At 38.7% G+C, this 15,245-nt stretch overlaps 1 protein-coding gene across 1 annotated transcript in view; it reads right to left on the reverse strand.

Annotated features, from left to right (window-relative positions):
- Nucleotides 1-1,234: 1,234 nt before the first annotated feature.
- Nucleotides 1,235-15,245, reverse strand: part of slc4a5a (solute carrier family 4 member 5a) — a 44,924-nt gene continuing 30,913 nt past the window's right edge. Inside the window, exons 14-25 of the mRNA XM_075468212.1 lie at nucleotides 13,678-13,949; nucleotides 11,253-11,314; nucleotides 10,669-10,860; nucleotides 10,173-10,286; nucleotides 7,689-7,850; nucleotides 7,173-7,351; nucleotides 6,930-7,002; nucleotides 5,369-5,437; nucleotides 4,615-4,788; nucleotides 3,949-4,122; nucleotides 3,790-3,848; nucleotides 1,235-1,400 (exon numbers count right to left, since the gene is read on the reverse strand). Of these exons, the coding sequence (XP_075324327.1) occupies nucleotides 1,235-1,400; nucleotides 3,790-3,848; nucleotides 3,949-4,122; nucleotides 4,615-4,788; nucleotides 5,369-5,437; nucleotides 6,930-7,002; nucleotides 7,173-7,351; nucleotides 7,689-7,850; nucleotides 10,173-10,286; nucleotides 10,669-10,860; nucleotides 11,253-11,314; nucleotides 13,678-13,949 (1,696 nt within the window). The remainder of the gene's footprint in view (nucleotides 1,401-3,789; nucleotides 3,849-3,948; nucleotides 4,123-4,614; nucleotides 4,789-5,368; nucleotides 5,438-6,929; nucleotides 7,003-7,172; nucleotides 7,352-7,688; nucleotides 7,851-10,172; nucleotides 10,287-10,668; nucleotides 10,861-11,252; nucleotides 11,315-13,677; nucleotides 13,950-15,245) is intronic.

Genomic DNA, 15,245 nt, shown 5'->3' on the forward strand with positions numbered 1-15,245 from the left:
AATGTGCTGCAGGTGTATTCTTGAGCGTGAGTGAGAACGTTTTTAATGCTCTTACCACCAAATGAATAACGAACATAAAAGTAATGGGCTTATTGTAAATGTCAAAGTTAATTTTCTGTCGTCCAGGCTCCAGAATACAAAAATTGATGACGCTCACCAGGTACATAAAACGGCTTTAAAGTTGCACCTAATTCTGCTTTGTAGTACCAGTCGGTTTTTTTTTTTTTTAAGTTGACTGTCTTTATAAAATGTTTTTTAATCCACATTCTGGATCAGGGTTAGACTTTAGGATGATCTGTATTTTCTCAGGTGGTTTACATCAGAGAAAAACCAAAACTCTTAGTTGCAGTTTGGAATAATGAAAGTTTAATTCAATTTGATGAGTATCCTCTGTATGTCTAATTCTGGCTGTTGTCTTACAGTTTGCATGTAGTGTCGTAGTTCAGGTTAAACATATTCCCACACAGTAAAAACACAAATATGAACCTGGTGGTTACATCTTACAAAATAAACTGATGCTTTTCAGAAACATGACAACATCAGGGCCTTTTGGTTGTTTCTTTTTGTTCCTGGTCAATGTGCCAATATGGAGTTTTGAACCGAAGGGGAATGGGGGGAAATGAGAGCTGGCTCTGTGGGATCAGATAAACACAACAAAGCAAAGTCAATCACACCTAACACAAATATACAAAAGCTATCATACAACAGAAGGCATGGCTTTGTACAGTAGGTTTTACAGCCTCTGGTAGATAGTTCCAGATACTAAAAATGGAGCTTGCTATCCCGTTTCCCACCTCAGAATCCATCTCTGTACATCCAGGCTGAGGCAAAACTACAACCATCTTTCAAGTTCAAGTATGGTTCATACTTAATTTTGACTGGGTATAATTCCAATCATAGCACATTATCTAGTCATTCTAAAATTACATTTTTCACATCAAATATATTATCCTAAACAGATAAATGTTGACTCTTTTGGGGGGCTTTCACATTATACAAGTAAATAAATTCAGTTTTCATTGTACTGTACACAACACAAAATGGCAAACACACTAGTGTAAAAGCAAAAGCTTTTGCAGCTTCAACTCCAACTGCAGTAATGGCATCGGTTCCATTTCAGTATTTTCAGTTGTCGGTATGGATACAGCTGTCAGTCTGTGCCTCTGGGTCAGCATTGACTCGATTCAGTATACTGCTGTACATTGTTCAGTCTACAAGATATTGTGTGTAGGCCCTATAACGTGGTCTCACTGCTCATGTCCCGTTGCCGGTGGTGGTCGATGTCTGAGTCGTAGTCTGACTCCATCTCAATCTTGACCTGGGGCACGGGGCAGGCCATCCCTCGGCCCATAGGCATGGCAGGAGACGACGGGCAGGAGATCTTCAAGTGAAGGGTGATGCTGAGGAAGGGCAAGCTCCAGTTACCATACACACCCACAGCCAAAGACACCAAGGGGCTACCAGGGAGGGCGGAAGAGCTCGGCCACGAGGCATCGTGTCTGCAGCCAAAAACTACAGCAGCTCAAGTCCGTCATGAGCAGGAGAAGATGAACTAATGAGTGAAACTGTGCTGTAGTGGTTGTCTGTGGCCACAATGCCTTATGGTTGAGAGAGTGGGGACAGACAATCAGTCTGTAGTGGCCTTTGCAAGTGAGTCACGTTTTATAGTCCAATTGAGTGCTAAGTGACTATATCGCTTAAAACAAATCCTGTCTTTATAAATATCATTTTCACACAGCGTAGTCCTTGAAATGTGTCTTGGACATTTGTTTAAGTCATTAAATCTTGTCAGTTGATTTAATAATTTAACATTTGTGGAGTTTAGCAATTTGAATTGGGGTTTTGAAGATTTTGACATCAATGCTTTCTAGCCATGCATAAATCGCTCATCAAAGGAAAACCACATCTATCTTAACGTATATGTATATTACTAAGTAATCAGTTACATTGTCAAAACCAAACCATGCCTCTTTCAAAGCAATGCAGACATGAAGGGAAACTTTTCATAATCTGAATATCCCACAAACGACAAAAAACAAAGTTATGTATAATATTTACAGAAAGAAAATGGCCATGAAGTTTGAGCAAATGCAACACTTTCAATGCGAAATATTCAAAGTGAAACTGCCGCAGCCTCCAGTGTGCGTGGTTCAGAAAGCAAAAAAACTGGGGTCAGACTAAATTTAGCATGCAGGTGTGACTGATGTGCCACACAGAATTAGCACATTTAGGAAAAAGAAACAACCAAAACATTTGCTGCATATAAATGAAGTCCTCTATCATAAATCCTCTATATGTGCTTGATAAAAAAACACACTAAAATGATCACACATCTATTGAAATTTCACATATGTTAAATTACACAAAGAGTACTGATCAGTGGCTTTCAGATACAGAGCAAACTATCAAACATTTCATGTCATCGTCCCTTACCTAACAGTTACAAGGCTTCAAAACTACATACATCAAGGTAGAATTATAGTCTGCTAAGCTGTGTGTGTAAAGGGCAGAGCAGTGCACATGACACAGGAACAATAACATCAGGATTATAATATACTGTTGATCACATTACGATGATCTGCATTGCCTTAAAGTGCATGGAGAGGAGACTGAGGCCAAACATGACAATGTTGGAAAAGTGAACCATCAGGGCAGTGTTATGTATAAGCAATTTGATTGCAAATGTTCACATATAAGGTGCTATTTACATTAACTCAGTGGACGTTCAAATCAAATGAGGTAAGGAATAATACAGAAGCAAGACCAAGCGCTATGTGTTACAAGATGTAATAAATGCAACACAAACCCTTGACAAAATAGTTTTCATGCTAATTGGTAGTGTTTGCTATGATCAACATTTAATGAAAGTACTGTGTTGTGCCATTTTGTGCACATAAGGGTCAGTTCACCTAAATTACAAAAGGATACTATAACTTGGCTGCAGTTATTTTATTTGAAAGTTTATTTCTGCATTAAAATAAAAATAAATTAAGTTTAGTATGAACAGTTTTGATACTTAAGAAATATTCACAATTAAACCTACCGTGTATCTGTTGACGAGTCTGAAATCTGAAGTTTACAAGCTAATTTAGGCAATAAATTAAAATACTTTTACACAATATAGCCATTAGATATGATGGCCACACTGTCAAAAAAAAATCTTTTTAATCATACTTGTGTACTTTTGTCTTCTACTCTCTTCTTCTGTTCAGCTCACATTTTTATGGTTTTGAGTAGAGGGATTTGACTGAAATTACCAATGCAGCTATTAAAATGTATAATAACACATCAGATTATAGTTGTGGGTTAATTTGTATCAATAATGTGAACCTACAACTCTGCAGGTTAACAATGGTAAAGGATAAAAAAGTACTGTACTTATATACTTGCTCTGGGATGCATGAACTAAAACCACAATGTAGCATCAAATTGAAAAACTATTGTAAGGTATACATGTAATCCAAAGTTGCACTTGAATACAGTACTTGAAACTGAACTAAATGTAACAGTTTGATTCTTATATTACGTAGCAGATGAGTTTGTGAATGCAATAAAACTAAAAGTATGGCAAAGTAACACTAAAAACAAAAGAGAAAACCTCTTCTTGAAAATTATTTGTGAACTGGCCCTTTAATTTGTGCACATTTATTTGTGTTTGATTACATTTTCATGTACGCATGTAAGTGTTAAAGTGCTCTGCGTGCGGCAGGCTGGCAGTATGCTCCCCACTGTGCTACATCTGGGTAGACAAGATCTTTGTAAGGGATGTGCAGTTTGAGAACACAGTACCTGCGATCCAAGTCTGACTCTGAGCTCGGTGAGTGGTTGGGGTAGACGTGGTACTTTTCCTGCGAGCAAACACACACACGCATAGTGCAGACACCGATCAGACATTCATTTGTTGACTTATCATTCCTGCAGGGGACAATGAAAGCTTGAGTTCCTCACCTCCTCTTCACTGTCATTTGATTTAGGCTTCTTCTTATCCTTGTCTTTACCCTTCTTCTTATCATCATCCTTCTTCTTTTTCTCTTTCTCAGGCAGGAGGTCGTCGATCCAGGCCAAGTCATGCTGGGAGAAGACAAAGTCCAACAACCTTCGGACCACCATCAGACCCAAGATCTGGTGTTTGACAGAGAGATAAAGGCCATTAAAATTATTCTCCCGTCTGAATTAGGTTCTGAATATGATTTAGCTGGAAGGAAAATGTAGATGACATTAACATGACGCACGAATATATATCATTAAATACGCCCACTCCCTTTCTTTATGTTCCACTCTTTAAAATTGGCATTAAAACTATGAGGTGCCACCAGGGACATAAATCAGAATTAACTTCCATATACACATATGATATTAAACTCTTCCACATACTATACTTAAAACCTTGCACAAACACTAGTGAAAAGCTCTCACATAAACTAGTGAAAACATTTACCTCTTATATAACCTACTCAAAAGCTCTCATACACACTACTGAAAAGCTTTCATACAAACTGGTGAATTATAAACATATGAATTAAAACTTAGGGTGAAATGAGTGTGGAATAGCTGCACGTCTTTCCCATCCATGATTCAGCAAAATATTCATGCAAACTGTGAATATACACATACCATAACAGGGAATATGATGGCTAAGAAGGTTGATTTGAGGACCCAGAGCACAGCCAGACACATAATCTGGACCAGAGTGAACAGGTGTATCCTTCTCAGAGGAACATGACGGAGGAAGGAGAAGTCTGGCTGGTGCTTGGATGGCATCATGTACAACTTAATCCTGTCCCAAAACTGCGGAAGACAGTGAGAAAAGTGGGAAGAAAGGATTGATTTGAATGTCTGTGTCAGATTATTTACATCATATGCATCCCAGCTCTGTTTGCCTTCAAAGTGTGCTGGATGAAAGTTAATGGCGAGCAGTGCTAGAGTACCAACTCAAAAAATCCCAAGCCATACGTTTCTGAACTAATCCAAATGTAACAGCAAAAACTTGGATCTGGCCACCTCAATACACTGACTGACACATCTGCAAAGGAAAGCTTTAGTTTATATTTTAGGTCCGCAGTTAATAGCAGTTGCATTTCTAAATCTTCAGAGTTTTTTCTCATCTGAGTTTGTTGTCTAGTCTTGCCTGTATGAGCATAACAGATTAAATCTGTCAGCAAACTTAATTGTTTGCTTGATAGCTTTAAATTAAGTTGCTTCCCATCCAACCCGCAAAACCCCAATTAATCATGAATAACACTCCCCCTCTCTCTGCCCCCTGCTCCCTGTCTCTCTCCAACTGTCCTATCATTAAAGGCATAAAAAGCCCCCCCCCCAAAAAAAAAAAAAAATCATGACTAACACCAACAGCTGGCAAACGGCATACCTGGATTCCACTGAGGGAAGCTACGCCCATGTAGAGGAAGACACCATACAGCACAGGCATGGGGATGAACTACAACCAACAATATAGACAGACAATATGAGACAGCCGATAAAATGGAATTGTGTTTTAGTTTTTAGATCCCTAACATTACTAATCCTGGTAACATTGTTCCCAAAATATATGTAATGGGTAACCTATAAATGTATATAAATGAACCACCAAATTTTAAAACTATTCAAAACATTGTTAGAGTTCATCCAGTCAAAATTCTGATAATTTAAGTTAATTTGTTTTTATTATGAAATATAATTTATAATCAACTTTTTAACAATTCCTGTCAGTCATGGTGCTATGAGCTAACTATGCTCAGCAAAGGCTACTGGATTAAGATAATAACATGAGTTTGGGATATTATATATTATATATCATATATATATTATATAACCCTTCTTTTATCAAAGGTAAGCAGGATAGTAGGGTAGTAACATCTAGTGGCATATGCTGCAAACTGCAACCAACTGTATTGCTCCAATTTCAGCTTCCCCTTCCAAGTATGCAAGAACAGCTACAGTGGCCACAAAAAAAAGCAAAGATTTGAAGGGCCTGCTCTTAGCTAGTGTTTTGTTTGCCCTTGTGGACTATTTTAGTAACATTGCAGCAACCCACAGCCTCTTTGGACAGAAATTGATCATTCTGATGCATTAAAAACACAACTACTCTTTATCTGATAAATTCTATACCAATAGCATTTTTGCCAATACTTAGCCATTGAAACACAACAGATCTTTAAGTTAAACGCAGCTTCACATGCTGGTACCGTGCTAGATGTCATGCTAGGCTTGATTGTGTTTGGGTTATTCCCCAGCATCAGAGTATTGCAGAGTAGGGCCCTTGAGTAATCCATGACACCGTGACTAGCAAGCTAGCAGGTAGTAACATCTGAAAGTTAGTTGAACTGAAGGGTAAAGGTTAGTTGGGATTACTCGACCGTTTTTAAGCTTACATTACCAGAGGATTAGATATGATTTGATGAGAAGTGAGTCAACCTCGCTGACATATTATATAACAAAGTGAAATAAAACAACACCATTTCAAACCACTAAAAAGGAGAATTTTCAAGTAAAATATCACCAAATAAGATTGAATTTCAATAAGAATGATGATATATATGACAGCAATGATACTGATTAATTAAAATCATAATTGTGACATTTACTATAAGTTTTTTGCCTATATGTTGGTTGATTTATGCATTTTCCTCTATATAGCCTACTTCCCTTTTATTGAGCTCATGACCTTTTGGTTCATGTAACTTTTAACAAAACTGGAATTTCATAGTGATAAAGTGAAAATAATAACATTGATATTGATTTTTAATGACTCGTAAAATCACAAGAAATAGACTACATTCAGTTTTCTCAGACTTAATTGATGAATCACCTAAATTTACACAGTTTTGCCCTCATTACAAGCAACAGGAAACAAAGTACAGAGCAAATTCATTTATTGTTAATCGTAAAGAAAACAAGAAAAACAAATTTCTCCATTGTGTACTTTATACCTTGAGTATTGGAGCGAGGAAGATGGACACTCCAGTTAGGACAAACACCAAAATGCCTGTCATTCTCTGCTCTCTGCATATTTGACAAAGATGAAACATTCACAACACAAAGTCCAGTTAGTTTCACAGGGTTTCTGAATACATCAGCAATAAACATCTCTGTCGTGCTGCAACATTACCAGTGATTGCCTAAAATTATAGTTATTTTATATTTCTGTGTTCTTGGTTTCTATTCCAACCAACCTGACCCCGAGGAACTGTGGTTGCTCTCCTGGAGCACTGGACTCACTCTCCATCTTTAGAGAGTCGATGTGGGCGATGGAGATGACAGTGGCAGCCACGTACCAGGGCAGACCCAAGAACGAGCAAGCGGCCATCAGGATGCCCACCCAGAACAGGTCCAAGTGGTAGCCGCAACCTTTCTGCCATGGAAACCAGACACTGATTATTTCATAAAAACAATATGACCTGAGGCGGGAATGACTGGCTTTGATATGGATTTATTTAATATTCAAAATCTTATTCTTACCCTTACCTTATTTTGGGGTTTATTTTGAAGCTTTGAATAAAGGAAGTGCACTACTACATCTAATGAGCGACAATATGCAATTATACTAGTTTGCATCCATCAGCTTAATCAAAGGGATGTTAAAGGCATGAATAATACTTAAACTAAATGAATAATTGGGATTTCACAGGTTATCATAGAGATGTTTTCTTTATACACTGGTAGGCAATGTAAAGGAGTCTCATACCCACCTTAAGTTTGTTCTCCTTTCGGTTAACAATGACAGCACTGATCTGCTGGTCCATGAAGATGAGGATAGTCACAAGAAGGGCAGGGACAAAGCTGGCCACATACACCCACCATGGGTTCTTACCAAAAGGCATCACCAACCAGCCACGATCTGGCCGTGTTGGCTAGTGGGAGAGAGAGGCTAATTAATATCCTTAAGTGTAATTTATACAGAGGAAGATGAAAGATTTAATGAAATCATAACAATGCATTTCATAAAGCAAAATAGAGTTGTTCAATCTCTTGGTAAATGTCCTTGTTTTCTTGCTTGTAGAGAAACAGTTGAGAGGATTGGTAGTACTCAGTCCAATAACTGCAAGGCTGCAGGTAGACACAACAAGTCTAAAAAAAGTCCTTGTTTCACGGCCTCATGGTCAGGCACGTCACCAGACAATTTTTACCGGGGCACGTGCCCCTGTAAACATGCGTTGTGCCCCTGTAAAAATTCCCATATACATCCTTCAGACTACGCTGCGACTGATGTGCCAAGGAAGAATAACATAGACACAATTTTCCCTATTTCAACCACGTAACCTACTTTAGCCAATGCTGCATAGGTCTACCAAAGAGTCAAGTGAAGAGGTTGTATTCGCAGGCATTGGGTGCGAATACAACGGCGAATGGACCGTGTGTGACGCGTAGCGTGCAAAATCAGAGTTGGAAGGCAAGATACTGCCTCAACCAAGAGTGGAAACCAAACATTTCTCCCTGTTGTCCTGGTCAGACACCCCAGTAGGTAAAGCTTGTTTGACCAGTAATGGTAATGGTAATGGTAAAAACAACAAACTAATTAGACTCCTGTTTAAAAGGGATTACACCACAGTTCATTCAGATTTGATCATAGATTTTATCCATCCAATGATCATATTGTTAAAAGATTCAAAAAAGACATTGATGTGAAATGTACTTTCTGTTCTATATATACTGAAACTGTTACACATTTATTTTAGCACTGCCCAATTGTCCAAAGACTGTGGAGTGATATCTGTAACTTTATCACTAACAATATTGATAATGAGTTTAATTTATCTTGGAGGAGTGTATTGTTTGGGCTCCCTGACTTTAACAAAACCAAAGAAAAAGCCAACATAACTTTTATTATCAACCTCATCATTTTAATGGCAAAATTTCATATCCATGAATGTAAATTCATGAAAAAAAAACATCTTTTCTTGCCTTTCTCTGTGAGCTCAGGCAGTACATGACCTCCACTAAATTCTCAAACAACCAGAAAGCAATTAAGACTGTTGATATCTGTGAACACTTGAATATTTTAATGTGACCTCTTTTATCCCCTGGCGTATAATATAGAAATGTTTCATGTGTAATGTAAAAAAAATTTAATAAAAAAAAAAAAAAGTGAAAAAATTTATCAGCGGAAAGTAGCCCACACATTTTTCCAATCAAAGCGTAGTAGGCTATATGAACCACTACACATTGATGGATTGCCGTCATCGTGGTCATGGACATAAGGAAATTCTCACATTGGAGAGTCAGGGACAGAGAAGCAACAAGGAGAACTGAGAATGAAGTGGAGGGAGGTGAGAGATTTGTTTTCTCTGTTGTGTCGACACCCACGCCTACCTATAGGCCACTGTAATTTCTTACGCCAAATACACAACGTTTGCATTTAGGCTTAAACAGTGTCTGGTTCCATAGCATATGAAAAGCGGGAGAGAATATCCTATTCTGCCTATGATAGCTTATTTACTAAACTATCTTAGGCATTATAAATAGGTAAAAAGTGGGTAGGCTAGTTTAAAAGGCTACTCAATCAGGGGAATAACTTATCAGACCATATCAGCTACTCTTAATTTAAGGTTTTTGACTTTTTATTTTGCAATATTGCCTCTTGTACAAGTATTTATTGACTGTGCTACAGTAAGATTAAAAAATGTTCAGTACCTGGACTGAAATATTGTAATACTGTGCATACTGTGTTTTTTAGAAAAATTGCCTCTTGTAAAAGGCTTACTTGATTATGTTTGATGAGATACAGAAGGAGGAATTGAAAATCTAAATGGCTCAAAGGGGTTTTTATTTGCTTGGCTAGCCTATAGCTCTGTTAAACCTGTTGAGGTTCATGCAAATTTGAATAAATGTTCTTATACATCCAGTAGGCTACAGACACATTTTCTGTATACAGTAAGGCAGTGTTGGTGGTGGTGTTCTGGCTGGGGGCCTGTGCCCCTGTACAGCTGTATGCCTGGCAATGTCCCTGCTCATGGTGACAACTAGACTCATAATTCCCTGTGAAACCACAAGCTTCAGCTTTAGAAAGGTACAATTTTTGTGTTACTTAAGCTAACAAAAAATGAGGACGTTCGAAGCAAAGCTGTCGTCTTGTATGACTCTAAGAAAGAAAATGAATTTGTTTTTCTTGAAAACAACAATGATCCAGTCTGCTTTAGAGTGGCTATATTTCCTTTGATGATAATTTGTTGTACCTTAAATTCTGTTGGGACGATTAGCTTCGGAGTTTTGAGTCCAATCAACATATCGAGACCAACAAACGTCATGATGGACATGAAAATAGAGAAGTCGCTGATGAGTTTCCTCAGCTGGTGGCACAGAAAGAAGAATAAAGCAGTCCAAATGAGAAAAATAAACAAGTGTTTGCAGAACTGAAAGCAGAGCCAAGGTCTAATAGGAAGCAAATAATACTAAAAAAGTTGAGCATGGCTGCACGTAAAGATAATCTTGTGCCTGAAAAGATAAGGGTTAGCAGTGTGTCTGTGTGTGTGTTTTGTTGTCGGTTATAGCATTTCTCCTTTAGATGGTGTTGTATGGTTAGACTCAGCATGGCTCCTTCATGCTTCATTTTCAATTACAGACAGTATCAAGTAAAGAAAAAATATGTGTTTAGAGCACTTAATCCACTTTGAAACTGTTTTGTTACTTTAAAAAAGACACAGTAGATGTATGGACCAAAAGTTTTGTCACCTTGGTGGGGAAGTAGCGGCTGAACTTGAACTTCTTGAGAGAGACCGTCATGGAGTAGGTGCCAAAGAAGAGGATGAAGGACATTAGGGCCAGGTCGGGGACGTACTTGCAGGTTTTTCCCACCAGAGAGCCTCCGTATTTCAGACACTCCTTCTTGCTCAGCTGGCTCCAGTCCAAAGCTGTCACATTCAACTGGGATGGTGGTGGCAGCGGTGGGGAGACAGGAGATGATGAAGAGTAAAGCATTTTGACAGAGACATGGACAGAGTAAAAATTGTTAGCACAGATGTGAAGTTATAAACTAGGGAGAAGAGTTAGAGGTTGGCAGGAAAGATGGTGAGAAACAAACAAAGGAAAGAAAGAGGAGAGCAAAGCAACATTATTTTTTTTATCACAGAGAGGTGACAGCGGGGTTAGCTGTAAACAAGCCATTTCCTTTTTTCTAACAACATTGTTATCTGGGTTTCAAATCAGCCTTTGAAATTCATTGTGCAGCTGAAATGTTACCAACGCTACAAACATTCAGCTTCTAACACAAAGCAACAAAATAAATTCAAAAATGAAAATTGAAATCAAGCACTTACCCCAGAGATACTAGAGCTGTTATCTGGCATTGGAACTAAACCATTGAAGATCATTGCAGCCACTGTTAGTGAATGGGGGAGAGACAGACAGACAGGGGAGGTTATGAGACAGAAAATGAAAAAGGATGAGGAGGAATACAAAGGGGAAAGAAAAAGAAACGCAGAACATAATGAGAATCCAGCTGCTGGACATTGCAGAGAGCACCCGGAGTCCCATGCAGACAAACAAAAAGGTACTCACTTGCAAGAGACGGCAGCCAAATTGTTGGTGCATGGTGAAGGCAAACAAGAGACAAATCAGTTACAGAAATCAATGTCTATGAAAAAGACCGCTGATCTATGCCATTTTTAAAAGATCAATTTTCACTAAACTTTTCAAACCATATGAAATATTTTTTTTATATTCCATTCTGATTATCATCATAGCCCAACTGATACAGCTCACTGAGATGTAGACAAGAACAATTTGTGATGTAAAAGCCAATATGTAATATATTACACAAGTAATATTTTAAAGAGGATCTTCTTGGTTATGGAAGGACTGTGGCAATGAACTTTTATAGCAGGATAATAAAAAGAACTGTCAAATTCTGTGGGTAAACTGTAAATATGTGATTATATTATTTGAAACATATCTGTGACATCTCTGTCCTCATAAATTAGCCATCTCTCCACCACCAATGAAAGCAACATTTCTACATTCCGGTGTAAGACACACATTCGACTCTAATCTTATAGAAAGTACATCCTCTTTCAATTCCAAGGTTATGTTATGTGCCGGGACATTGAAGAAGAAGTACACCCCATGATTCAGCAGCTTGTAGAACCGCCTTTAGCAGCAATAAATTGAAGTAATCCCTTTCTTTATCATGTTATCAGTCTCTGACATGGTTGTGGAGGAATTTTGGCCCACTCTTCTTTCCAACGTTGCTTCAGTTCATTGAGGTTTGCAGCATTGGTTTTTGCACAGCTCTTTTAAGGTCCCACCACAGCATTTCAGTCAGGTTGAGGTCTGCACTTTGACTGGACCATTGCAACACCTTGATTCTTTTCTTTTTCAGACATTCTGTTGTAGATTTGCTGCTGTGTTTGGGATCATTGTCCTGTTGATGAGCCAGTTTCAGCCAAGCTTTAGCTGTCGGACAGATGGCCTCACATTTGACTCTAGAATACTTTGGTACACAGAGGAGTTCATGGTGGACTCAATGACTGCAAGGTGTCCAGGTCCTGTGGCTGTAGAACAAGCCCAAATCATCAGCCCTCCACCAACGTGCTTAACAGTTGGTATGAGGTGTTTGTGCTGATATGCTGTATTGGTTTTCTCCAAACGTGCTGCTGTGCATTATGACCAAACATCTCCACTTTAGTCTGGTCTGTCCAAAGGACATTGTTCCATAGGTCTTGTGGTTTGTTCAGATTTAACTTTACATGTTCTTTTTAGAGAGAAGAGGCTTTCTCCTGCAACCCTTGCAAACAAGCCATACTTGTTCAGTCTTTTTCTAATTGTACTGTCATAAACTTTAACATTTAACATGCTAACTGAGGCCTGTAGAGTCTGAGATGTAGCTCTTGGGTTTTTGACCTTGGGGTAAACTTGCTGGGACGTCCACTCCTGGGAAGATTGACAGCTGTCTTGAATGTTTTCCACTTGTGAATAATCTTTCACAAGTGGAATAGTTTGGAAAATGGCCATATAACCCTTCCCAGGTTGATGGGCAGCAACAATTGCTTCTCTAAGATAATTGCTGTTGTCTTCCTCCTTGGCATTGTGTTAACTCACACCTGAATGCTCCAGATCAGCAAACTGACAAATCTTCTGCTTTTATGAAGGCGCTCACATTTAGTGATGATCAGTTAATCAGTGTATTTAATTAGCAACACCTGGCTGCTTCTTATCCTTTTAATTCCTATGGAATCAATAAGGTTTAACTTAGTTTTAACCACACTGCTTCTGCATTTTGGCTTGGTTTATGTTAAAGAAGCCATGACATGGTGCAATATGTCATGTGTTGTGGTTTATCTGAATTCGTATTTACTTAATTTTAAGACCTGGTAAGAAGTTGATCTTTCATCATGCCCCGATAGAAAGACCTTAGAATTGAAAGAGGTTGTGCTTGCTTAATCATGAGTATATTTTCATATTTCTAAAGATCAACTTACAAAGGCTTGAAAACAGAGTTGAGATTTTGTCTTCAAGAATCTATTCTCGTGAAAACATTTACTGATAAATATGAATGCTTTAATGATATAGGAGTGGAATGTGAACTTATATCTCCATAAATGAATAGTTATATAAACTAAATAGAGGTGAGTTTACTCTCTTCTTAAATCTGCCTATACTGTCGGCCTAATGAGCCCAAAAAGTGCCACACTGTCTCCTTGTGAATAACCGCCCCCATCTCCCTGAGCCAAGGGGTGAACTCACTCGGGTCTGGGGCCAGGCACTCGCACTTATAGGCAGTGACATAGTCGGGCTTGAAGTCAGTGTTGATGGGGTAATATTTGAAAGAGCCCACCATCTTCTTAATGGCATCAGAAATGAAGATGAAGGAGATGAGACTGGAGAAGCCCTCCTCCGTGAACCGTGTCATGTATTTGATGATGTAACTGGCATCTGAAGCCACAAGGATTAAACACTGCAGGCAGGAGTGGATGCCGATCCACAGACGCAGCTCCATGTAATCTATCCCATTGTTCCTTTGGAAGTGAGAGGTTAGAGAAACAAGTGAATGCACAAGTGAAGAGAATTATCAGTATTAATCAAGTGAAAATAACAATGAGATAAAGGGATAGTTCGCCTCTTTTGACATGAAGCTGTATGACATCCCATATTAGCAATATCATTTATGAACATTGACTTACCCCCTGCTGCGTACTGTGAGCCGAGTTCCAGCCTCGTTTTGGCGTTGACGAAGGTAGTCCGGCTAGTTGGCTGGGGCTTAAAAAATAAAGCGTCTTGCTTCTCAAAACAATATGCGTTCAAAAGAGTAATACATTTGCGTCACAAAATCGTTCACCAAAAAAAGTCAGACCTCACAATCGCTTGGCGCTATTTCTCTCTACGTTCAATGCGTTTAGCCACCTGCCGACAGCCGCGCCTGTTACGGTGTCTGCACTTCGGTCTGCACTTCGGTCTGCACTTCGGTCTGCACTTCGGTCTGCACTTCGGTCTGCACTTCGGTCTGCACGGTTTACATAGCCCGTAGTGATACGAAGGTAGAGAGAAATAGCGCCAAGCGATTGTGAGGTCTGACTTTTTCTGGTGAACGATTTTGTGATGCAAATGTATTACTCTTTTGAACGCATATTGTTTTGAGAAGCAAGACGCTTTATTTTTTAAGCCCCAGCCAACTAGCCGGACTACCTTCGTCAACGCCAAAACAAGGCTGGAACTCGGCGCACAGGACACAGCAGGGGGTAAGTCAAGTTTCATAAATGATTTTGCTAATATGGGATGTCATACAGCTTCATGTTAAAAGAGGCGAACCATCCCTTTAAGAATATTTTGGAATATACAGACTCCCAATTGACCAGAGATCTCACTTTGTAGTTCTGATAAAAGAATAGCTATTTCAAGTCATTAGTCACTCGACAAGCATCTTAAATGTATGTGCTATTCATATCATCATCAAAGATTAAAATACAACACAGACAAATGACAACAGTCTCATCCAGGACAAGTGTAAGTTGACTTGTCCTAAGATATTTAAAGGCCAGTAACAGTGTTAGATAATGTTTGGTCATGGACTCCTGTTGAAGGCTGTAAATAAATTAATTACAAGTGATTAATAGTAAATACCTCAATTTGTTCTACTCATATTAGGGAGTCTAAACTTGTCTGGTAGTTTGGCTCTTTGTTGGTAGGAATGTATTCATTTGTCAATTTTCGTGTGAAGTCATGAAGATAATAATGTTTTGGGGTCAAAAAATAGATTTTCCTCTAGAGGATGATGTCCACAGTACTTCACTGTATTCTCAAAAAGTACGATAGGC

Source organism: Odontesthes bonariensis, chromosome 6 (genome assembly GCF_027942865.1).
Source record: "Odontesthes bonariensis isolate fOdoBon6 chromosome 6, fOdoBon6.hap1, whole genome shotgun sequence".
NCBI classification, from domain to species: Eukaryota; Metazoa; Chordata; class Actinopteri; order Atheriniformes; family Atherinopsidae; genus Odontesthes; species Odontesthes bonariensis.